Source organism: Anguilla rostrata, chromosome 3 (genome assembly GCF_018555375.3).
Source record: "Anguilla rostrata isolate EN2019 chromosome 3, ASM1855537v3, whole genome shotgun sequence".
NCBI classification, from domain to species: Eukaryota; Metazoa; Chordata; class Actinopteri; order Anguilliformes; family Anguillidae; genus Anguilla; species Anguilla rostrata.
In genome coordinates, this window is record NC_057935.1 from 48,274,130 (window position 1) to 48,300,405 (window position 26,276).

Genomic DNA, 26,276 nt, shown 5'->3' on the forward strand with positions numbered 1-26,276 from the left:
AATGGGTCTTATTTTTTTGCCAGTTGATTGAAAAACAACGGCTGCGGGCAAGGCTGAAGGAAATGGATGGAAAGAGAGACATCACCCAGAATTCCCTGGCTTAGCGTAAATCAACACTGTCCGATTTCCTATCTGAGGAGGCTTTATTGATTATCTCCCTCACGCCCCTTGCGTAGCCCCGAAGATGCAATTCGTCAATAACAGCCGTGGGTCGAGCGAGTCGGGAAACAACAAAGGCCGGCGCCTGAGGGGTTAAACCGGAGCCTCCATCGAGTCATTTCAGTCTGCTCCAACCACCTGCTGCACGGCGGAGTTTAAATTTTAATGCTAATTGCTCCAATTGTGGACCATTGGCACGTGTGGAGCAGCGAGGTCAGAACACATTAGAGCGTTTCCCCCTACCCTGATTTCTCTTTTTCACTCTGCCTCGTTTCTGTGTCATACGGAAGGTAGCCGCCTGCTCTCAACCCACCCCCACCCCACCTCCCCACCATCCCCACACCCCCATCCAGGCCCTGCCCCTCTTTCCCACCTCACACGTACATTATGCAGTAGGACACTGATTAACTTTGCCAATATGCCCCCTGTCAGGTAATAGCCTCCTTTTTGCATATATTCTGCGGAACCCTGGACTGGCTTCCTGCTCTTGACATTTGCACTGCTCCAAATATTTTGTCAGTCACTAGGAATACGCCTCTCTGCTCTATTAAAACTGAATTCCTCCATTTACGTTATTTTCCATTTTTTCAGTTCAGTTAATTGTTTGTCATGCCTTGCAGTAAATGGTGCGCTTTCGTCTATAGCTTATTATTTTGATATTAATGTTGGTTTGCTTTCCAATTATCATTTTGGATTTTTAAATTCAGTTTAGTTCCCTCTACGAATCAATGACATTAATAATTACTGAAACAAATCACATTTGCTGTTTTACAATGCTGTTACAGTTTCATTTTAGAAAACCAACAGGAGGTTGTAAACTATATATATGGTAGAAAGAAACCCAATGTTTCCTTGGTTCTTTGGTACATGTCAGATTGATAATAGAGTGTGTTTTTCTATTAACCTGGAACATTTACTGTGATCTACACTAATATGCAAGTATAACTGGAAGTAAAATAATTAGTGGAAACATTGCTGTATTTTAAAATGATATTGCATATGTTTGTCTGGATTGAGTTATACTATAAATATGCCAAAAACCACCGTTTGTTATAATTCTCGCCACAAAGAATAGTAGTGCCATCTAGTGGTTGTAAAACTGACTCTTTCAGTGAAAGCAGATCAGTCCTGTTGGTGAAGTTTAAATGTTCAGCGATGTCCAATGGTGTGAAAGACTACTCATCAAAGCAACAACGACAATAACATATGTGTATGATGCCTGCAGGAGAAAGCATGTATCTCTTCCTTCTTTCATAGGCAGAAACCCTTGATGTAAAATCAGACTGTTTAATCGATTTCCCCACAAAAAGATGTTGAAGAAGAGTTCTGAATTTTTCCTTTTGTATAAATATGACTCATGCCATATTCCATTTTCAATAAATATCTGTTTGAATAGCATTGAAAGTCATAGTCTGAATACAAAAAGTAATGGTCTATTAAGGCCGCAGCTATAGTTACACAATGGCATAGCTAAATTAATTTGTTAGCTGTGGAGCATGAAGGCATAAATATATTCCAGTGCTTTTTTATGATGTCTATAAACATCAAGGTCATAAAACCTATTGCAAAAACAGTAGCTGAATGCCAGTATGTGGCGAGCACAGTGATTGTCAGAGCAGTTGGAGGCTTCTCAGTAACAGCGATTAAGCACGTGGCGCTCGCAGCTGTTTAAATCAGAGGCTCCGTCACCGCGGAAACAGTCACTCTGCAGCCCCTCTTCCAGCTCCCTTCCGCTTAGTCTCACAAAGCTCTTTCCTTTCAGAACTCTCCAGAAGCCCCTCCAAGTGAGTGGGATTCGGGGAGATTAGCAATCCTGGTCGTCGAGCTCTGGAGTCCTATGTGTTGGGACTTGTCCCGTAATGGTGGGGGGGGGGGGGGGATTTGATGCGGCGGCTTTGTCTGTCACAGTCTGAGCACATCTGTTCCCAGAGAAGAACAAGTCTATTTTCAGAAAAAAAATGACAAAATTGTGTTATGTTGTGCTCTTTATTAACATCACCTATAATTGTACTGTTAGAAAATGTTTGCTTGGAACAAGCACTTGTGAATCTTTCTTGTACTCTACATGTGTTGTCTTGGAATCATGTTGTACATCTTGAAATAGTTGTTACTTCCTCCAGAACCATTTATTTTGAAGCTTGGTTTTGCAATCTCTATTTTGTAACCTTTGATGTTTTTTTATGTTCTTTTTTGAAATGCCTGCCAACCGCCTTGTAAATGGTACATCATGTGGAAAAACAACTTTAACACAAAAATTGTCCAGTTCTGGGAATGGGAGTTGCAGGATAGCTCATAGCTCATTTTTCTAGTTCATAAAGGATGTGCCAAATGTTTGGTATGGCATCCAGACCATGCCAGTCTCAACTCTGACTGGCAGCCCTGCATGGTAGCATGTAACTGGCTGTAGGTTTGCTCTGGGAGGGAGAGTTCTCAGCCTGCAGGAAGCATTGCTCCACGCAGCGGCGACCCCCATCCGACCAATCAGAACCCTCAGTCTCATCCATCAGCGTGAACAGGTGCAGCAGCTAGCGTCACATGACTTTCAGCACTCTCAAACTGACAGAGGAGGGCGCAGTGATGAGATGAACACAAGTAGGCAGTCCTCCTGCTTTTAATATCCGAGCTTCGAATTCAGGTGTGTTAGGACAAATGTCAGCTGGGTATGTAATTTTATCAGAGAACGGCCCCGGGTGCTCTTCATTTCATTCCTTATGATCTGATCGGTCCGTCAAGCCCGCGTGTTGACTCTGTAGGGGGACGGTTTTGAAAAGGTCAGTGATGTCGGAATTATGTGAATCAGAAACCCGAGGTTGGGCGGACTGAGCCAGAACAGCTTCGGTGTCCTCGTGACAGGTTTACCACATCAAACGCTGTGGCAGGCAGGGCCGCGTTATCAGCCCGGGCGCTTTCATGTTATACCCGAGGCCTCGGTTCATTTTCTCCTCAGCCGCCCACGTGTGACAGGGATCCCCGAATGACAGGATCGCTCTCTCTCCCTCTCTCAGCTGACTTCTCAGCTGAGGTTCTCTTAGAAAATTGGACCCGTCTGCTCTAGACCGCTAGCCCAGAGGTCAACTCCCTGCTCGCTTTTTCTCAACACTGCGGTACTAGTAGCAACCTTTGTTCATGAAGAAAGCGGTTGAGTTCACGCCGTAGCATTGCGGTGATCAATTGTGTTTTATTTTACCAGCGCCCGTAATTGACTGCGCCTTCTTGTTGGTGGTTACATGGCAACAGCAGTGCTTTAGACAAGCTCACCTTTGTGCTTTTCAACATAAGTGGCTGATCATTAATTTTAGCAAAGATTTGCTGTAAAAGGGCAAAGACTAAACAGGACCATTTTTGTTCAAATGTTGCTGATACTCATATCACGCCACTGAGTACATTTTTCCTCTTCAAAACAGTTTTACAAGTTTGGTAATGTCTCAACTTCCTAAATAGTGGTTGTAATAAAAAATAATAGAAAAAAGACTTAGTAATTGCCAGAGTTAAGGACCAATTGATTAAATCTAATCTGTACTCGCTATGAAATGGAATCTCAGTGGAATCTTATACTATATGAGGAGATGAGACAGCTGTTTATTTATGAGCCGAGTTGTAATGGATCTAGATACACTGATAAACATCAATCTGTTTGTTTTGTTTTTTTTTAGTGTTCTGCACTTCATTAATACCAATTATATCCCCTGTGATGTTCAGTAATAAACAAACAGGATCGTTAGCCCGGAGAGATGGCTTCACCGACGGTTGCGTCCACAGACTGGCGTTGCAGAACTCATCAGCACAAGCTCTCGTATCTAATTTACAGAAACTGGGGGAATTTGCTGCTGCTTAACTGAAACACTGTATCTGCAAACCCCTGGTCAACCCAGAGGAGGCGCTTCACAACATTGTAGGAGTCTGATTAGCATCATATAGCCATGCTGTTCTTTCAAGGTCGCCATTAGGATGACAAGTGCATCCTCTGGTTCACAATCTTTAAAGTAGTGTATTCTATGACATCAACAAACAATAAACATCCCAGTAAATGGATCATTTTTGAGGATACAGTCATTTTTGAGGTCAATTGGAGGTTTAATATCTGAATATGACTAATTGTGATATTAATAAAGGAAGTGATGTGTTATGAAAGTGCATAAAAAAATGCATTAATTGTTCAGTATGCTCACTGTGATATATTTGTTGCCTAATTTGTCTCATCAATTGAAGAGTTTTACCTCACTTAGCTAGACCTTTACCATATGGGGCAGAATTAAATGCCATTAGACAATTTAATGACTAATCTGAGCACAGTATAAGCACTGACACGGAAGTGCTAATTGCTAATACGCTAGTGCCAAGTCTGCATGCTCACGCTAACATTTGCAGTATCCTTCATCTTGTTTCCAATAAAGGGAAAGTCAGAGGCTGTTCATTTCCATTACTTCCAGCTATTTCTTATTACCAAGCAAATTCATTACAATTAATCTTTCATTTCCTGCCTTTGCCCAGGTGATCGACATTAAAGAGAAGCTTAAGCAGTCCAAGAAGTTCTGGGCCACCCTACCCGATGGCATATGCTTGGAGGACAAAGTGACAGCTGGCGAGTCCAATGAGGAACAGTGCTGGAACGGGCACAGTAAGGGCAGGTACTGTACGGGCACTGTCACCACCAGGGTCTGGCACCAGGGCAAAGGCCATGGCATGTTTACAAATCACTCTACAGACCACATGATGATGTCTCTGCAAGGGAGAGAGAGTGAGCGAGAGAGAAAGAGAGAGAGAGAGGAGAAAGGGGAGGGTGAGAGAGAGAGGAGGGAGAGAGAGAGAGAGGTAGAGAGAGTGAAAGAGAGGAGATAGGGAGAAAGTGGCTGCTAGAGATATAAAAAGAGAGAGAAGGAAAAACAGAGTGAGAGAGAGAGGCAAACAGAGAGAGAAAATGAGAGATTTCCTTTTCCTCAATGGAGTTTGCTGCACAGAAACGTCACTCCACAACAACCTTTCTGCCTAGAGTGATATTTGTTAGTTTTACATTTGTTTGATGTTTTATGACCAGCCTACTACTGCAGTGTGGAACTAATTCCATTAGCACCAAAATTGGTGGATAAATTAGTTTAAATGCTGCTGTGTCACATTATGGGAGAGGCAATCTGCTGTGCTTAACTTTCCCCCATCTGTTATTCCAGTATTCAGGAGAAGGAAATGGTTAGAACCATTAAGATTACGACATAACTTCACTCTCAAAAGGCCAGTTGCATCAGCCTTCATGACTATACCAGTTTAATCTAGTTGCACTGCACCTTCTTCTATTCTAAAAATGATTCATGTTGTGAACCAATCTATATGACAATTTTCAGGCATCGTTGAAATACCCATTGTGTCACAGAGGGAGCAAAGTCAAGGTGGAGCTTCGTTTATGTTAGTACCTGTAATGGTGAAAGTAGGAACTGCTGACAGCTAGTCTGTTTGCAAGCCATTCCAGCTGGCAATCTGCTTACGTAGATACCCATGTTGCCTTTAAAACCTCAGTTACCCTTGACACAAAGACCATAATCCTTAGTCTCCATAAAACCATGCATAACTCTGGTATTAATATCTCATTACACATTTATAAATCATTCTTGAGCAAATGCAATTTTTATGAACAATGACAATGTGGAAAACCGGCCTCTTACAGTTTATATGCAATATTTTGACAGCAATGTTATTCCATTGAACTCACTAGTCATGGGCACGTAGATAAATACAATGTAATTGGGGCAGGTGTCCTTACCATTTGAAAGAGAGTACCATGCACCACCACTGCGTGATGTTTGTGGACATCTGGTTTAACAAGGTGCCAGGAAGCTTGGCAGAAGTCTACTTCTCTCTCTGCTTTGACATAAAGAGATCATACCACCAGATGGAGGCATAAACAGCCCTAGAATTTCTCGGTTAGTGCCATGCGCTTTGAATTCTCCACACTTTTGGCACGATCAATCCGCAAGCCTTTTTGAGGTAGTTCCCGTCTCACTGACATAGAACCATCCAGGTTAATTATCCTTGATTTTGGAATATTGGGGGTGTTTTCTTTCACCACAGTGACAGACGTGTTCTTGATCCTAATCTGATAGGTTTACAAGAAAGTCTTTCTTCTCTGATATTCTCGACTGTCTGTTGTATTAAAGGAGACATTTTACAGGCTTATTAAGTTCTTAACATGCTCGCTGCTTGTAGTTTTCTGCCAATGCGCTGGGTCTCACAGCTCGAAATGTCTGTTTGATCGCCTCCTCAAAGGTACGAATTTCTTTTGTCACAGCAGTCATAGACACAGTGTAGCTCCCTTTAATTGAAGGAGGGAACATGAGGAAGCTCGGGGAACTGCTGTAGGAATCAATGAACTAAAAGATTAGTGCCACGGCCACCATAGGTGGCAGGAAGTGGGTGATAATATAACTAGGAACTGATTATGCTCTCAACTTTTCTCAAGGGAATTTTTAGATGGTGTAGAAATCCACCCTGGAGTGCAGCCCCTTCATCAGGATCAGGAGTATGCCAGCTCACTCCATTTATGACACAAGAGAGGGAGTGTACTTTTTTTTTGGGGGGGGGGGTTTGGAGGGGGAGGGGGGGCAGGGAAGAGAACCCACAGAATATACTTGACTATGCTGTCCAAGTTTTTTGTCTGATATTTAATGGTGCTCTGTTTCTGAGATGCTTGAATGTTCCATGTGCATTTTTTCTTCACTAGGAGCTGATTTTGCTTGGATTTCGCTTAATTGCTTTTTCAAAAACCGCCATTTACAAACCTATTTGCTCCTTCTAAGCGCTCCAAGTGTGTACGTATAACATTTGAGCAAAGCAGATCTGTTTAAACACCCCTGTTAAATCCTACATACCAGACTTCTGAGTTTAAGTGCGTGAGAAACCTTAGCGAGTTCATGCCGACGGCGCTGCCTCGAAATCAAATTGGGTTTATGTGACAGGGCGCCGCACGGTAGCGTAGGGCTAACAGAAATTGACTCGCAGTCACAAGGCTCCAATTCAGACAGGGCAGGTTGAAGGGCTGTGGAAGCCCTTGGCAAGGTATTTTCATTTTGCCGTCGCATGAAATATTTATACAGCGTAAACTGCGTACGTCACCAACGATTAGGGCCTGAGGAAATAATTACAAACGAATAATGATTTTTTTTCTTCTTCTTCTAGCTTCTCTGTCGTGTGAATGAAATGAATGTTAATTTTTACCCGGCCCAGGTATTTTCCTGACGTTCTGAAAGACGGTCTGACGAACCAGATGAACAATCCCGAGGTGGAGGTGGACATTACCCGGCCGGACACTTTCATCCGTCAGCAAATCATGGCCCTCAAAGTTATGACCAACAAACTAAAGAATGCTTACAATGGCAATGACATCTACTTCCAAGATTCCAGTGAGTCACGCCTGCTCTAGAAATTCCTTCTATTAGTCATGGACAACTACATGTGAGCTGCAGCATGCTGGCCATTTTATTTTATGGGTTTACAGTAGCAGATGCTACTGTAGCTTATTCTGAGTGGTTCGCATAGCTTTCATTCCTTACATACAATCAATGTATGCAGCTGGATGTTTTACTGAAGATATTCAGGTTAAGGACTTTGCTCAAGAAATGCAACGGCAGTGCCACACCTGGGAATCAAATCTAAAACTTTGCTGTTACAAGCACAATTTCCTTACCATTATGATACATTGCCATCTGGTCAGGAACAGGCAAAGACTGAATTTCAAATGAAAATTGAATGCAGGTGTATCCTTTGTTTTTGAGGCTGCTCATTTAAAAGGAAGCAATCATTTATTTTAAAATCTATTATAAATAAAATGTATTATATGAATTAATTGGAAACATCCAAATCTTACCAGAAACGTAATGAATCAGGTATAATAACTGTGCTGTTGAAAATAGATGTGCACATCTGCTTTAAAACCATTGGGTGTGGTAACTGCCTTGCAGTTCAAACTTAAATCTGGACAATTTTAAGTTTTCAGTAACACCAATTTAGTGTGCTCTGCATTTCCTTTTTTATTTCCTCTGTGAGTATAATCAATTTGATTTATCCAAGGAACACAAACAGTAGTCTTCAGGCTCTCAATGTTGCAGCAACAGGGGAAAAATCAATGGGGTGCCTGTTAAAAGAAACACATGAATTATGAATCACATTTACTTTACAGCGAGTACCAAAGAGAATAAGGAGTCAGAAAAGAAAGTCATACATTTATTATGATGTGCAAAGTTCTCCTGTCTTCTTCACTTGCTCGTCATATTTACTGTTACATAAAAGCAAACAGACATCTGAGAGAGAATTTTCATGCGCTACGGAAGTGCACAAATTAACATAATTGCAAGAGTCAGTTTCTTCTGTATATTGTATGTCATTCTAATAGATTGACTGTTTGCTAACTTGATTGTTTGGATTTCACAAAGCCAGTTCAGAACAAAATGCTGTTCCCAGATGTGATACACGTGTCATGCTTCTCAAGTTATTGGGCGACTACTTAGATAATCACACCGTTAAGTAATGACTGACTTCAGCATCACCTTACAAAAGTATTAGCACACCCAAATCATACCAGAAAAAGTTTATTTACCAGAAAAATGTACTCACGTTGCACTCACCCAAACATTTTTTTTTTTTTACTGGAAAAATACAGTATTTTGTACTAATTTAACCCTAACAGAGTTCAGTCCATGAGATATCAGATCAGTATCAGATGTGATTTAACACTGTACATAAACTAGTCTATGCTGAGAAGGAGAGATAACAGCTTTCCATTCCTCTTCCTTTGGAAGCAGTTTGTAGAATTCAGCATGCGTAGCTGAGCAGCTTCATTATTAATGGAGTTGCTTCAGTCTGGACGCAGACAGAAAGCCTATGCAGCGTGCTGTGAGATGAAAATGGCGTCTTTCATTCAGTGCACGTAGCTTTTCAGGACGAGCGGCACTCTCATCAGTGAAACAAACGGCACCCAGCAGAGTGTTCCAGGCAGACGCGGGGACTGAATCTGGAGAGGCCTGTATTTAATCAACGTCCGTCCTTAACTTTGACGAGTGAATCCGAGTCTACATGCCATTCGTTTCTTTACAAACATAGTTTTTCAAGTTCATTTATTGCTGACGCCAAGCTGTGTTTGTGAAGAAAGAGAACACTTTGGATCTGAGACTTAACAAAACTGAAGGACAGATGTTGACTCGATCCAGACAGAATCGTTTGCGGTTAGAGGAGGTGACAGTGCCCCAGAGCAACATGATGAGTTTCTCAACCTGTGGCACAACAGACAAATGGTGCCACCCCAATTGTGTTGTCTGTGGAAATAATATATAATGTATGAGGTATTTATTTATTCATCTGTTTATTTATATAATATGCATAAATACGAATGTTTAAATCAATGTGTGAATTGCTGTTTTGTACTCAAAATAATTGCGTTATAAATTAATGTTTTTGCAGTCCACATTAGACAGTGACATGTGGCCCATATAGTGTAAAGGCTTCAGCAGCACTAGTGTAGACTGCAATGCTGGGTGCCCTGTGCCCGTAGCTCTTTTCCCACTGTACCGCCGTTCCGCTATTTTACAGGCGACGAGGGCAGCGGCTCGGGGAGCGGGAGTGGGTGCACGGAGGCCTGCGTCACCGAATTCGACTTCGTCAGCCCGGAGGCCCCGGTGGTGGGCGCGGACAGGAGCGACGAGCGGGCGTCGGGCGGCGCCCGCCCCGGCTCCTCCCTGGCGCTGGCAGCCATCCTCACCCTCGCGGCCCTGGCACTGCAGAGGCAATGGAGATAATATTCGGGTGGGGCGCTCACCTGGGACAGCTGATATCCCGCTGCTACCTTCCCAGACAGACAGGACTACAAGCTCGGCCACCCAATGAGAAAGACTTGTACAGAAGAGTTCAGCACTTGCAGCCTGCTAACCCCTTCTTTCCCAAAGAATGCTTGGTGACATCACAAGCAACTTTTACATGCCAAACTGCATTCTCATTATTCCAGAACTTTGTGAAGACGCTCTCCCGGAAAACCTAGTGTTCGAGATGTTGTTTTAAAGTTTTTTTGTTTATACAGCATAAGTGTTGAGATCTTAAGGATGCTGACGCAATTCCCTGGGATCGTTTCCATTCGGTCAATCCTGAAACAGAAAAGGAAGAATTTTACTTGCCACTGTGAGAATTCATGAAGAAGTCATCAGTAACAACTTCAGATGTATGAGCGCTTACGACTATTTACTTTTAATAGAGGCAGTGGTCCAGATTTAATTTACTCACGATGCATTTATTTGCTTTTTCTTTACCTTTTAGTTAATTAATTGAAACAATTGTTGTTCCTTTCCATTTTCTGCATAACATTTTCCTTTCATTTCAGCAACATTCAAGATCATGTCATGAAAGGCATTTTATAACAAAAACACCTGCTTAAATGGTAGAAATTAGGACAAGATTGTGTCTGGGCCACATTATAATAATCAGTAAAAAGCGGACTTTTTCTTAATGAAGAGTGTTGGCCCTGTTCACAGTAACCATGGGTTCTATAGGCTGAGCATGTCATACTACAAAATGTATCACTTCTAGTTCTCATAAAAAACTCCTCTTTTGGTTCCATCTGCTTTCAAAGCAACCATAAATTCCTATGACTTATTTTTCTAAATCAAAAGATAATTATATATGAATAAATTATATGTTTTAGTTGTTATACATGTTTAAATAATTAATTTGAAGTAAACGTCAGGCTATATCTCATCAAGCTGTTACTAATGACTGCATTCTTTTCTTTCAAATGCAGACATTACTTTTCTACTGGTATTGAAAAAAATATGCGTCCATTCACTGAGAACAATGTCATATTGTTTTGAACAGAGAAATCAGACCCCTACTTCTTAATTTATACAATTTTCAAAGAACACGATTTCCCATAATGCATTTCCATTCACCCAAATTTTCTCCACTGTTTTCTTATGTTCAAGAAGAATAAAGGGTTCATGTTCATCCCCTGCTATTTCTCGTTCCTGCCCTGAGTCTGTACAAGCTCATGGCAGTGTTTCATATTCCTAATCTGAAAACCTTTTCATACAAGTATTTTTAAAGTGGAAGTGTGTTGCTGCATTAAAGTGGGTGTACATCTATAACAAAACAAAGGCAAAATAAATCTTCTTTTTAGTCTAGTATTAATCATCTATTTTTGTAATCACAGATTTTAACTATTATCTATTTGCTCAGGGTTGACATGTCTGTTAACATGTAAGGTGTTTTGTCAACCATTTATTTTTAAATTGCACTTACTGGACTTTCTTTCTTCCCCATTTCATAATTTGTCCTATTCACTTTTAAAGAGTACCAGTATTCTATATCGCTCACTCATTCTCCAGGTTCCTGGTTCACAGTGTATTTCATATTTTGAAGACATGCATTTCATTCTTAATTATGATCCAGACAAGTGAAGAATCGCTTACATATATTTGGTCCTATTGATAATCGTAAAGATATTGTTTACAATCAGTGGAGGTGATGACTGATTATTCAGTTTAGTGTTTTGTAGAGAAAAAAAAGTATTGCCATGACAAAGGCATTGAAGAATGTAGCCACTGCACTTTGAAATGAATGAAGATCTTTCTGTTAGGCCATTGCAAGTTAAGCTCTGCTCATTGATTTAAAACTGAAAGTAAATTATTGGAGAACATTGAGACAAACACAGCCTGGCACCTTTGTAATATAGACATATGTGCATTCCTCAAATTACCTCAAAATACTGATAATACAGGATGACAACATCCATAAAGAAAGGTTTGTCTTTCATGTATCGGATATTTTAATCTTTGAACATTGTTCTATGACTAAGGCTTATAACAGTGATGTTGAGGATTTCAGCATCTTTCTCACCAGACCCTTACTTGCATATGAAAGTGAGCAAATTCCCCAGTGACAAGCTTTCAGTACATCTCTTTTCATTAAATTTTGGTTTCGCATCATTGAGTATTACTGAAATGAGTAGACTGACGAAAGTGAGATTTGGCTTGCTGCTCTTTACCGACAGCTGATTTATTTATGTGAAATGCAGGCTGAATGCCCGTGAAAAAAGGAAATAGGGGCTGCAGAAGCTGTTGTAGAAAACTGTGGTGAGGACTGGAAATGTAAAGGGAGGGGAAAGTCACTGGTTGTGTATGTATGCCCCTGTAGGCTTAATTCCCAGGGATGCTGAATACCAGCAACAGGAAACAGGGAAATGACGAACTCAAGTACATAACATGGGGATGAGCTGCACTGCTGGGAATGTCCAGCAGAGGGCAGAGTACAGGGACTGTCATGAAATGTGTATGGTTGTGCGGATAAATTCTACAAATGAAAGACAAAATAAATCAGATCTTCTTATGAGCCCTCAACCCCCACCCCTTCAAGCTTCAACTTCAAAAAATGTTATAAAGTCTTAAAAATTAATCCCCTTTCTCTTTTCAGTATAATTTATTGTTAAAGTCATCATAACCACAAGCTTTAGCACATCTATTGTGTAAGCTTGCTTTCTTGCAGAGTTATATTTCTCTTTTAAAGGTCATTTGTCCACAATCTTTGGTTGCATGGCTGTCACATATAGCCTAAATAGCAAAAATCAAGAGGAATATATATATATATATATATATATATATATATTACAGTAATTTGATTTAAGCACATTTTTACTGGAACAGCGTGTGTACAATGTTGGGGACTACATGAAAATGGAAACTGCATTCTTAATTTTGAGCTATACAAGATAATTTTATGTAATGATAATGCAAGAGGTCTTTTTTTGTCTTTTGTTTTGTCATCGCACTTTAAATTGGCTGTTTTTCAACACCAACGTGTCCTGTTAAGAAATGTAAATGTATGTGCATCAGCAGTCTTTAAAGCCATGTCAAAAAACATATTTGTGTCCAGTTTTGGTGAAGACCTCATCCAGCTGAATTTTACTGTACAAAAGAGTATGAGCAGTGCTTATTTAGTGAAAAAATGTTTAAAGTTACTGCTGGAAAGCACTGCTTTAATCATGCAAGGTTGACATTTCACACGACATACAAGTCGTATAAGCAGACAAGCCTTACAACTTTTTTTAAAAACGAGTAAAATGGTTTGCATTTGGGTTTTCTTACTCTCTCTTGTATACAGACAAATAATGGTGTGCAAATAAACGTTTATTAAAAATAATAAATTTTCCTGGTGCTGCCATTTTACCACTTCACAATTACTGCTTTGATTCCATTGGTCAATGTTTTGTCATGATAATCAAAATCATACAGAACTTAAAGCACAGCAAACATACACATTTGCTGGTCAAGACAGTGGGAAATGCATCCATCGTGTTTTGATCAGCCGACCATTTCAGAGCCATGTTATTTCATAAATGGATTATTAACCCACAGATATGTGATTATACAGATAACGTAAGGGTGTTGGAATGAAAACCAGCATACACAGGGGGGCCCCATGATCAAGTCTGGGAACCACTGAGTGCAATGCAGTAGAAATGCTTACTCTGTTACAGCTAGAGAAAGAAACAAACTGTTCGTTTGTCGGTTTGTTTGTGCCCAGAGAGCTATTTACAGATTCTTTCAGAATTCGTTTCTTCGTTTTCAGAAGACCGCTGTTTTCCAGAGTCGGGTGATTTCACTCATTGGTTTAAATTTCTCGAGTTGAGACCTCCCTCGCCTAAAGGGTTAACCGTTTCACGACAGTTTTTCTGTTTACGGCATTGGTGACACGTATGAACTCGGAGCTTGCGCTGCCCCATTTTCGCTCCTTTTTCTTGAACTCTTATTGGCTTACTTTGTTGACAGATAGCAGGAAGTGCTTACTGATTGGAGATGTGATGATTCAATCAAGCCGCGAAGGCGTAGAGGACTGCAGCTACATATAATCCCATTCATTGCCACATATCCATGCAGAGTTGCCACAAAGTTTTTTTCTTTAATGCATCTAAATTAATTAATAAATTAAATATGTATGCATTAATGGTGTCGCTTATTGTGTACTCACAGTGTGTTTCACTGGCAAACGGAAAAACTGTATTGGGAGTTTTCAAAAGCGATGCTGCCAGGGAAAACAAAGGACAATACATAACAAGATTTTTGTTTCATGGTAAGAGTTCTGATCATACTAGCAATACCATTAAAAGTATATAGTAGCTGAGGCTATAGCTTGCTGACTGACCTGATAGCTAACGTCAGTTAACTGACAACATCTCGCTGGTTCTATGTAACCACGATATTTGGCTGGTTTCTAGTCCTTCTGTTGTGGTTTGCTTATTGTCTTAGCGAATAGCTTATTCTAGTTTAGCTTGCTATCAGGCTAAGATTAGCTTATCAGTCAAGGTGCCAAGTGCGTGGTAGCTACCGAAAAGAGTGTAGCTAGCTTGTGTTTTGTTGCCTACGTTATCGAACGTGCTGTGTGTACATTAGCATTTATTCAGAAACTAAAATATCGATCACTTAATGGTGAGAATCGTCACGAAAAGTATGCATTCATATAAATAGCTAAGGCAAATATTTCAGAAGACCGGTTCGGTTGGAAGAAATGTAACTTGGCTAGCGTCACTGCTGTCGTCTTCCATATCATCCATACGCGTTCAAAATAATGGAATTGTCGTTAGCTTGCGTTACTGTAACGTTGGCTAGGTGCTGTAGTTAACTTGAATTAATGTTCAACTTGTCCACTGGAATGCACCCACATGCATCCAGCCACGCTTAAGTCCGCAGATTTGTTTATTTCGGGGCACCAATGTTGAGCCAGCGTTGCACATTTGTTAAAGCGTTTAATACATTAATCTGGGTAGTCGTCAGACATCGCTAGTGATATATATATATATTTTTTAACATCGTGTTTGCCTTGTACCCGATGCTCTTAAATGTTGAGAATTTTCATAAAATTGCTCATATATAGGTGACGTCTAAACCCTCAGTCCCTCCCTCTGCTGTGGAATGGATGCACTTCTGATCAGATCCCGCACATTTAAAAAAGATCTCTTGGCCTTGGCTTGATTATATACGCAGTCGCTTGCTGTTTCGCAGGAAGTTACACGTCTTGCCTGTAACAAGGGATGTTTTAAAGCTACTGGCTTTTCAAAGGCACATACATAAGGCAATTAATTATTAGACAGTGAATATGTAAATGCATAGGGAGATGGTGTTTAGCCCTTTTTATTATTATTTAGATAGTGTGAAACTTGCAGCCATTTGAGTAGAATTTTTTTAATTTTTAATTACCATATTGTATTACTTTTGCCATATTCTACCTATTTAATTGGTTTACTGTTGTGGACAAGCAGTGAAAGTTATATCTGATTTGGATGCGCGTCGCCTAATTGAATATTGAAGATTACTGTTTTCATGTTGCTTCATCATTCATCAGACTTACTGTAGGTCTTTGGTCCCCCCCCCTTCCCCCTAAACGCTAATAAAGTTGTTTGGTGTAATGCCTGGTACTGGCCTGGTTTTCAGGATTTAAGAGAATCTGATGATCTTTGTCAACTCTTTTTTTCTATCGTGACACTCGATATATTGCCATACTTTATAACCATAGTCGTCTTTGGTTGTCACATATCTTCTCTGCACAGATGTAAATGAATTACACTTTGTTCAATTTGCATGCATTCCATATAATGCTACATTTTTGCCTAATATATTTTTCACCATCACATTGTGTTCAAATTCAGCATTTGAACACAAGGTGGTGGTACAGAGCTATCTGAGATTTTGGTTCAATTTCATGCATAATGTTGGCTGTGAAAGATGTCAAACTCCAGTAAAACTTGTTACATTATAGCAGTATTGTTCCATGTAATTTAATCACATCAGAGTGAAATTATCAGTGTTGCTTGTCTATATGAGTCTTTTACATGTATTGGTGGGCTAATATATGACTTCCTGTATCCAGGACAGAATGCATTGATTGTTTACAAGCTGGATGATGTGCCCATGGCAAAGCAGAAAGAGGCCAAGCTGCTACTCTTCCAAGCGCCGAAGGGAGCGGACAACCTGAGCTGTCTGGAGAATCTCTCTGGAGCTCAGCTCTCCAGTAAGTCTAATGCCGGCTAGCACTAAACTACAGGTCATTGTGTATCTCTCTGTCTGGCTATTTGTACCCGTCCTCCGTTCAAGGCTTGCCTTTGCCTGTTTGGTGTCCGTAAAGCACGGGAGGGATAAGCATCTGTTTAGCTGAAGTTCAAACTCAGGTGAAGAATCTTTTTTTGAACTTTGTGCTTGTGTAAAGGACCCACATGGTGTAGACCAGGGCTTCCCAACCCTGTTCCTGGAGATCTACCGTCCTGTAGGCTTTCACTCTGGCCCTAACAAAACACACCTCATTCAACAGCTAGAAATCTCCTTGAGCTGCTAAATAGTAGAATCGTGTATGCCAAATTAGGGTCGAAATGGCTTTAACACAGGGCTTCTCAGTCGTGTTCCTGGAGATCTACCATCATTTCATCTCCAGGAACAAGGTTGGGCAGCCCTGTATTAAAGTATTGTTTATATAATTGAAGTATCTTCCCTCCTACAACAAGTAGCAATGTTTTTGATGCACAGACCGTCTGCTGATCTTAAAGAAGAAGCTCTGCAGCCTAATGAAGATAGCAGGTGAAAAGCATATTGCACAGCACTGTGCTTCCTGTTGTACTTTAAAAAATAAAAATAAAAAAAGAAATCGCCATTTGCTTTGCAATTCCCTCTAATGCGGTTCGCTTTTTAAAATCCGTTAACATAAAACGTTGAGCGAGATCATCCTTGGCCTTTTTAATCCCCATCTCCAATTATTGCAGAATTACATTTATCGTTACCCTTTGATTTTGCTGCGAGCGATCAAACAGCACGCGGGCGCAATGCGAGTGGCGTTAATTTCTGAACCGCTAATTACACTAGCGTACGATATGCGTGCGGCGTTGTCCTCCTTTGTCTATAGAAGAATGGCCCCCTGTCTTTGTCAAGAGTCCTCGACGCCTGCCTCTGTGGACGCGGCATTGTTTAAAAAATGGAACAGCAAATTGAAAGGGCAGCATCGTGCAGGAGGGAGAGTGCTCAGTCTTTGATGTGCAGAAAATGAGAATGCGCCTTCAATAGCGTTTCAAAGGAGCGTTACAGATGAAGGTGATGCTTAATTCGTGAAACTATCTACTTTACTATGTTGATGGCGAAATGCATCCATTTCCCTAATGGCTCGGTGTGAATATCCTTTTAAGACGCATTTTGTCATACACCTTTCAGGGGCATGTAATGTGTTGGTTGGAATAGAAACCATTTTTTTAATTGCAAGTGACTGCAGTTTTACTTCACTCATTATACAAAAGAGCCAAATATATTACAAATAAACATAAAGCAAATTAATTGTTCTGAGGCAGAGTTGTGTTTGGCTACTTAAGCAATAGGCTACTTCACCATACATTTGAAATGTAATGCTTTTATTCCTTTTTCCCACATTGAAAAGGTCTTTATTCCATTTAGTAACCAGAACTACATACCGATTTCATTGAAATCCTTTTGTGCTTCTGTAACTAAATTGTAGGGTATCTCTCCCAGAATGCTTTGCTCTGAAGCGTTCTATTTTCTGTAGTTGTGTATGGACCCTGGAGGACCTTTTGGGCTTGGTTCATGGGGAGTGAAGGTTCAGCTTTGTTTTATGTGCTGTAGTTCTTCTGTGGTATCATTCTGCATTCGAGCATTGGGTTGCTTTTGTTCAGTTGAAAAAAACTGGTTTCAGGTGAGTGTAGGACAGAGAAACCCATGAAAAGGTATTACAACATTCATTTAGCCATGTATTTAGATATGTATTTAAGCAATGACTGGTAGCTATTATTAGTGTCAAATATTCAGTCTGGGCAGTCTGGTTGCAAGTCTGAGTGTGTAGCTACTAGCTGCCTTTATAACTGCCATTATAACCAATAATTGAACCTAGAGATTTGTGGCTTGAACTCACAGCTAAATGATAGCATTTCCACTGAGGTGAGGTGAAACAACTGAGAAAAACTCCCCAAATGGAACCCGGCTCCAGCGGGGGAGCCCATCCTCCACTGACCGGCCAATTGGCAGGTGTTTTTTTTATTAAAACTGAGTTTGTCTGTAATGAGAAGCTTCGAGTAGTTCTGAAAAGACAAGCCTTCTGAGGTGCATTCTGAGAAGGTTAAACTCCATTTCCCAGTTACCCTGAGCACAGAGGAGCACAACCAGACCATCCCCAGTCAGCCCTTTCCTCTGATGTGGCATGTGATGTACGCCGACCGCTACACCTGCCAGGAGGGCAGCATTGACGAGACTGAGAAAGACGTCCGCTTTGAGATCAACCTGTTCAACCCTGATGCTGCCGGCAACCCGCTAGACCACTTTAGTGCCGAGGAGGCAGGTGAGATGACCTCTGCATCTACAGCCTTTTGAGTGCCTCTGTGCACAAAGCAATGACGGGGACATGCTTATGTCTTACGCCACTGGCCTGGATTCAACATTTGTCCTTAACTTTGCAAATAAATGGAAGTGTTTATTTTCCTGTTCACAAACAGTTTGGTGAGTTCTTTTTCGTAATAGTGTTTATTAGCAAAAAGCCAAATACCTGGATTTATTTTATTTTTAAGGACACACATTTCCATGTCACCACTCTGTCATTTGGTACTCAAATGCTCAACATTATTGAACCAAGTGTCATCACCAAAGCTCCTTCAGTTCAGTGATTTAAAGTGAGAAGTTCATCGTAGCCGCAGTTGCTAGTTGAGCATTACTACCTTATGTTACAGCTTTGTATAAAAGGTACTATATACGCATTATTGTTATTATTATTATCTCTCTTTATACTGTCTGAGATTGTACGATGTGTGGCAGATAATGTCATGAAATAGAAAGCCAGCGCTACACTGCAGTCGCTGCAGGATATGACACGCAGGCTGTTCCCATCCTCCCACCCCCCTTCCCAGGCCTGCACAGTTTCTACTTTCTGCTGATCCTGGCGTACTTCGTGGCGGCCTGCATCTACATGCGGCCGCTGTGGCAGGCGCTGCACAAGGGCGGGCCCATGCACACCGTGCTCAAGGTGCTGTCCAGCGCGCTCCTGCTGCAGTCTGTCTCCGCCCTCTTCAACTACATCCACCTGGCCAGGTCAGGAGCTTCCCCCCCCACAGCCGCCGGGCTGTCAGTCAACCCTTTCATCGCCAGGAAACAAGCATTGAGCATTATTGTATGTAATATTTGTGGCTGTTCTGCGTTCAAGTTAGAGCAGCACCTTCTCGCTGCGAGATGGTGTGCTCTCAGCGTGGTTTTTTAAAATTTTATATGAAGAAGTGCATTGCGCTTTTAAATCAGCCTTCATGTTCAAAACAGTGGTGCTTATAGGAAATCAGTCCTGTTACAAATGAGGAAAAAATCAGGAAGTCGCACTTTCAGGTTCTTCCTTCCTGTGTTTATTTAACCGACGCTTCCGTGGAAGATTCCCTCAAAAGATGCCTGACGAAGGCACCTTCTGCCAAAACGTTGGTTAAATAAACGAAGCAAGGAAGGACCTGAGTGTGTGACTTTGTGATTCCTTCATTATTCACGCTCCGATAGTCTGCACCTCTTGAAATTTTGGGTGTGTGCCATTTTTGTGTACATTCTGTTACAATGAACACTGAAACGTTTCAGCATATAGTGCCATCACCAGCAATAAGGACTTAACTCAGGAGTTAATTGGAGGCACTAGCACACAGGCACTGAGTCTGCTAACAAGGTCTTAACTTATGGCAAGAAGCCCAAAACCGACTATGCAGAGAAAGGTGGCGTGACTTCTTATTTTGCCATTTAAAACTTTTTAAAAACTTGTCACTACATTCCTGAAAGGTCTACGCTTAATGTTTGTCAGTTAAGACAAGGCTTATGATCTGTGTTTAGGTAACATTAAAGGGTTTCAGTGATTTCAGTTACTTTTGGAAATTGTTCCCGTGAAAAGAAATTGTCCCAGATGTCAGCTTGCATAGTCCTCTGTTTAAGTATAATTGCCGTGGACTTATCCTCCAATTTGAAGAGGCATTATGTTTATTTTCGGGTTCCTAAGGCGATTTCCGAATGGATGTAATCAAAAAGAAAAGTTACACTCGCTTCAGTGTGTTGTAAGCAGAGGCTTTCATACTGAAACTTTTAGTGACACAGTAAAAAAAAAAAAGGAAGATTTCACCGCTGTTTGCTGGTGTGCTTGCGGCCTTGTCTTTATGTGTCAGTTTAACGCCGGATATCCGCGTGCTTGTTTTTCTCAGATACTCCAGGGATGGGATCGGGGCTCCCTTGATGGGCAGCTTGGCAGAGTGTAAGTCGCAGCGTTTCATCCCTCGGAACCATTTTTCACGTCTGACGAACGGGGTGCCGCCGGGCCTCCCGCTGAGCGTTTGGCAGGCCATTAAAGGGGAAAACGCGTTTTACTCCTCGCTCAAAATAACGGCACGCCGCTCCCGCTGTCGTGTCCTCGCGAGGGGGTGGGGTGGGAGGCGGGGGGAGTGTGGGGCGGGTGGGGGAGCGTGGGGAGCGGTGCTCTGAGAGTGAGGCTGACGCCTGTTTGTTGTGCCCACCCCGCGCAGTCTGTGACATGGTGTCCCAGATCCAGATGCTCTACATGCTGATGAGCCTGTGCATGGGCTGGACCCTCAGCCGCAGCCGCAAGTCCCAGCCCAAGCCCCTGCAGTGGGACACGTCGCCCGCCTCCACCGCCCTCGCCCTGGGAGCCGTGGCCACCCAGGTCAGACCGCCGGAGCCGCCGCTACGCTAGTCCTTACCAGCAGTCATGACCCTGCTACACGCTGCCATTGCTCTTCTGTTAACGGGTCTTTCCCTTTACCGCTAATGCGTGTAATAGCCCTGCTATACGCCGCCCTTACTCTTCTGTTAGCGGGCCTTTCCCTTACCGCATTTGGCCAATATAACAGTGGGCCAGACTGGCTTAAGGCAGTGTGTTTGTTGCCAGATGATTGGAGGGTCCAGCTTTAGAGCGGTTCATGGCTGTACCCACACAAGGCACTTAACCCAAGTTCCCGCTGTGAATAAATCAGCTACGGCATTGAATGTCAAAATGTTAGCCGCACGTGTTGCCCTACATCAGCATGAACATAGTACTAATATTAATTTTGAATGTTTTCCTTTATTAATCTGCAATCATTTCTGCAAAAACCCCTTCCCTGCAATATTGAGACTGCTTTCAGGAATGAGGGTAACGCTGACAACGTCACCGTCCACACACGCATGCTTGTGCGGTTCCGTCTGTAGGGGGCGCTGTTGGTCTGGGAGCAGTTCGAGGACACCGAGCACCACAGCTACCACGCGCATCACGGCACGGCGAGCCTCCTGCTCATCGCCCTGCGCATCGCCCTGGCCCTGGTCCTCGCCTCCGTCCTCTATCAGATAATCACAGCCGAGAGGAGCACCCTCAAGAGGGACTTTTTTATGAACTTCGCCAAGGTACCCCGATCTTACGCCTTCACTCGGGAGCACGGAGCCGACGGCTAACGCCCCCGCCCTCGGGAGTAATGGGTTTACAAGTGAAACTTTCTCCTGCGGTTGGGAGTAAGGGTCAACGAATTCAATTTTCCCGTCCACTTAAAAGTAAAAGGTCAACAAATGTGCAAATTGCTATGCCTTGACCGTAGCAGCTAGACTTTTGGACCTCAGCTACGTTGCTACATGCAAATGCGTAAGGCAATTTTTCTTCCATAAAAACATAAGAAACCCACCTCTATGGATTGAGGACCAATCTCAAGCTCACACACCCAGCTCTGAAAATCTCATGCATTTCAGTGAAATAGGTGATATGATTTAAATCAGAAATTTGTATATTTTTCCACCCCCACCACCACTCCCCTTCAACAATGTCAGCATCAAAATCCCCCCAAACAATTAGTCATATTTCATACATGTGGATTTAGGAAATTTGAGATTACAAAATAAATTTAAAAATACAGTTTTTAATGCAAACAAACACCCCTTTGGCTAAGATTTCTCTTCTCTGCAATGTTGGCACCTCTGGGTTCACAAAATCTTCTCCTCACTTAGAATTAATATCTCTATAATGAAAGCCTTCCACTTTAAATTAAGAGTTAGAAGTCTGTAACTATGCGAATAACATAATTTGTTGCCAAATGAGAACATATCCATTGTTGCTAATAGTTTGGATTAGTTTTGTGAATCAGATTGATTGAGTCTGTGATCATTATAGTATATATGTGTAAATAGTTCACATAAAATTTTTAAAAACCACAATTTTTATTTTATTTTTTGAAATCAGTAAACCAACCAACCCCCTGGAACAGGAAATTTAGACAGTCTGTCTCAGTTCATGAAGGGCACTCGTTTGGTTTTGTCTTACGAACATAAGTAGGTCTAGCTACTTGCTTCCTCTCATGCAGGAATCAAAGCAAAATGACCTTATTTTGGCTACAGATAGTAAACTGCTAATAATGTTTTAGCTTGAGCACAATCAGTATTTTGGATAGCAGAGCGCTAACAGTGATTTTGGGTTTTTCAGGGCTGCTTCCTGTGGTTCCTGTGCCATCCTGTGCTAGTGCTCCTCTCTGTGGTTTTCAGCGTGCATCAGAGAGAGAAGGTAAGATTGGACGCGTCGTTTCTGAGCAGGCGCACAGTACCTATTAAAGCTGCTACTGGTAGTACCCCTCATGTCATTGTATGTATTGACCTTCATTAACCTTTGTGTTGTCACCTGCTTTAGTGCTGTAGTGAAGTTGTATGTACAGTCTCTGTGGTCTGGGAGTGTTCTTAGCCCCGTCTGTGCCACTGTTGGTCGTTGCATTGCTAAACAAATGTAACGCAAAAAGCAGCAGGCCATCCGTAACCGTGCTTTGTGTTCACCATCAGATCATCACCATCGGGGCCATCCTTTGCCAGTCCATATCCGTGGTCATTCTCTATAGACTCTTCCTGTCCCGGAGTTTGTACTGGGAGGTCTCCTCCCTGTCCTCCGTCACGCTGCCGCTGACGATGTCCAGGGGGCACAGGAACCGTTATTAACGTGCAGCCGCCTGGTAGAGGGGGAGCGGATTAACTGCGGCACCCGCCCTTGGGACAAAGTGACTAGGATGTGGCCTAAAGGTGGGGTGGTCTCCAGGCTTCCAGGTGAGAAAGGTGCTTCCCTGGGTCAGAGGCCCAATGCGGATGTGAAACGTAATGCTCGCAGTGCTGAGATGAATTGGGTCTGGTTGGGCCTACAGGAGGCTTAACCTAAGCATTGCATTCTCAAGGCTGGTACCATAGAGTTGTGAGGACTGCTATGTAAACAACACAGAAAAAGCACAGGAGGATGTGTATGACATTCAACACGCTGAATTATGAAAATATGATATGAAGAAGAAAATATTAGCTATTCTTATTTCACAAGGGGGGCAAATTGTCATACAGGTCATTGTAAAACTGTATGAATGAATTATAACTCAGTGCTGCTGATGACTTATGATCACTGTGGTAATATATATTAGGACCAGTGGTTCCCAGACTGTGAGCTAGATATTCACAACAGTCAGTCTAGTGCACATACTGTTCTGTGCCGGATATTTAGAATAAAATAGGTTCTGTGTCTGATTTTACTGTGTATTAGTCTAAAGTGTAATGTTGAGTCAGAGAAAATGTATGCTTTCATGTGGCCTGAAAAGATGAGATTCTCTTATTTAAACTTGTCTCTCCTTATGATTCTCAAGCATGCTGGGCATGCCTAGATGACATAACTGTAAAGCTGTTGCCAATGAGTAGATGGGGAAAATAATGCTGAGATATTGCACTCCAACCATTTTCCGGCAAATACTGTAAAAGAAAACGAACCAAACTGAATTTTGAGTTTTTGAAAGATAACATTTTGGAAGAAGGATCATGGAAAACACATTGTTTGCCCTAAAATATTTTTTATCCGTACACATTTTTCAGGCATTGGTCGAGGGTCCAGTAAAATTAGTAATTTATTGATATCTTCCTCAAAGACTGTTTACAGTATGTTGGCTTGTCATTGTTTAAATTAATTTTATATTTGTGGGGGGTTTTCCCAATAGTAACAGAGGTAATAGAGTATATTGGCAGAGGTGGCAGTGCACACCTTTATGTGCATTATTATCATGTGTGGGTTTTTCAACTTATTGCTAGTAATATCACGGTGTTTGAGTAGCTGGCCACCCATTTATTCCACAAACTGTGAAGACTGGGACTGTGCATTAATAACACCACTAGAGAGAATATGTGGCTTCACAGATAAATAAAATAAAGTAAAAAAGAAAATAGCTATAATGCTCCTGTATGACAGCGTTCTTATGTGGACCATATTGATACTGCATAACTGCTGCTTTCTACAAATAAATAAATAAATTATGGATTTACTGAATTAAGTTGTTTTTCACCTAACATGAGTTATATTAAAAATGGTTATTGAAATGTTGGGTAAAACAAAATGTAAGTTGGTAACATATTTTGTCAATTTTTTTATGAGGCAAGATGGCTTTTTGTGAATTATTTGTTTGCTTTGTTTTCTTTTATAAAATACTGGTTAAATTCGACATTACTTGAACACTAATACTGAGTCACTTTGCGTTATATATGTACATGGTGTTATGTCGCATAGCTCATCATTACATTTTAAGAAGTGCCTGTGAGAATATACATAATACATAGACAATCACTTTGACTTTGAAAGGTGCTGTTGCCATATTTTTTACAACCAAATATAAGCATTTATGCTGTTTAAGGAAATGTATTTTATTTAATAATCTAACCGATACAATTTTTTGTTAAAAGTAGTGCATGTTTTGTATAGGTTTAATTAATTTAGTTTTAAGTTATGCTATAGGTAAATTAGTCATTTCTGTTCATTTGCTTCATCTGTCAAAGTATTAAATTAATTGCAGTAAATTCTATGTCTCTTCACTTGCTTTTGCTTAGGATGTTGGTTAAATATTGGGATGGAATGTTTGATGATTTGCACAGGAAATGCAGTGCACGTTATGGCACGTAGAGGGCAGTGTTGTTTGCCAGGTTGCTCCAGTTCTACCACATCAGTACACAGCCATTAGCTCCGGTGCTGGTGCATGACTGACAAGCCCACCTAGGATGCCTATAAGATGTTTTCTAAAATCAAGCATAAAATGGCAAAGGCTTGGGCCAATGATTTGTACTCAAAGCGCAACCATGTAAATTATGTTTAAATGAACAAAGTAAACATATGCATCTGTGTCGAATTCTGCCAGATGTAAGAAACATTCAAATTAAAACAAAATGATAAATCAAAAAATGGGAGAATGAAAAAATATGTTGTGCAGATCAAAACTGATTCCAAGCTGTTAAAAATGTTACTCAGAAAACAAGATTAAAGCTCAATGTTTTTTCCTCCTCTTGTTCTTATTCCTAAATCTTTACCAAATGTTTAAAGGTAAAAATTAATTTATCATTTTTTCTCAATTAGAGTGCATGGAAAATTATTTGGTATGGGAAGTTGTCATTATGTATCCGGATTTGAACAGATGTTATTCATGCTTGCCAACAATGAATGTGGCTATCTATGCAGTTACATTTGCACTCTTTGAGAATTGGGATTGCATGGTGTTACTGTCTACTTTCATTCTTAGTAAACATGCCATTTATAAACAAAATACTTCCACTTTAAACTGATGGAATTGTTGACTATGTTAAAATATCTTGCAGTGATGTTACATACAGTATTCTGTATGAAACGGGATTCATCTGTTTTGTCCAAACAGAATACCTGTACAGGAAGTGTAACTGCATTTGATGCATGTGAACCCAAAACATTTAAAATATTGCTTTAGAAATTAAAATGAAATAAAAATGCCATATGATTCAGTTTCTGGTCATTTGTATTTATGTTGTGCTACTGGCCTACTATCAACAATGCACTATTTCAGATTAAGTAGATGTATGCATGTGCGTCTTCTGTCTGAATAGTGTTATTCGACTCCAGCTAGCTATTTAATTATGTCCTTGTGTGAAAAATGTGACTATGTGTAAATGTGGATAAACTATTCTTACTACAAAATCAAATTGACATGCTGACTTGGTTACCTAAAAGAGAGCACTTACCAGTTACTGAAGGTAATGTAACAGAGACACACAGACACATCTTTTATTCACCCTGTCATTATGAACCTGCGGCTAAAACGGGCA

The 26,276-nt window shown here is 41.1% G+C and overlaps 2 protein-coding genes across 4 annotated transcripts in view; both read left to right on the forward strand.

The window, feature by feature from the left end:
- LOC135251012 (glypican-6-like) overlaps positions 1-10,888 on the forward strand; it is a 204,935-nt gene extending 194,047 nt beyond the window's left edge. For both annotated transcript variants that reach the window (XM_064327935.1, XM_064327936.1), the window contains 3 exons: positions 4,651-4,787; positions 7,372-7,547; positions 9,730-10,888. In XM_064327935.1, coding sequence (XP_064184005.1) covers positions 4,651-4,787; positions 7,372-7,547; positions 9,730-9,935 — 519 coding nt within the window. In that variant the 3' untranslated portion in view covers positions 9,936-10,888. The remainder of the gene's footprint in view (positions 1-4,650; positions 4,788-7,371; positions 7,548-9,729) is intronic.
- A 3,117-nt stretch (positions 10,889-14,005) lies between these two features.
- On the forward strand, positions 14,006-25,955 carry gpr180 (G protein-coupled receptor 180). Of its 2 annotated transcripts, none has more exons than XM_064327937.1 (9): positions 14,006-14,250; positions 16,045-16,185; positions 18,301-18,501; positions 19,064-19,244; positions 20,375-20,424; positions 20,693-20,850; positions 21,375-21,566; positions 22,630-22,707; positions 22,977-25,955. In XM_064327937.1, the coding sequence occupies exons 1-9, from the start codon at positions 14,052-14,054 to the stop codon at positions 23,127-23,129; spliced, it is 1,353 nt and encodes a 450-aa protein (XP_064184007.1). In that variant the 5' UTR covers positions 14,006-14,051; the 3' UTR covers positions 23,130-25,955. The 2 variants fall into 2 exon arrangements, with proteins under 2 accessions (XP_064184007.1, XP_064184008.1); XM_064327938.1 differs by lacking the exon at positions 14,006-14,250 and adding an exon at positions 14,406-14,606.
- The last annotated feature ends 321 nt before the right edge of the window (positions 25,956-26,276 follow it).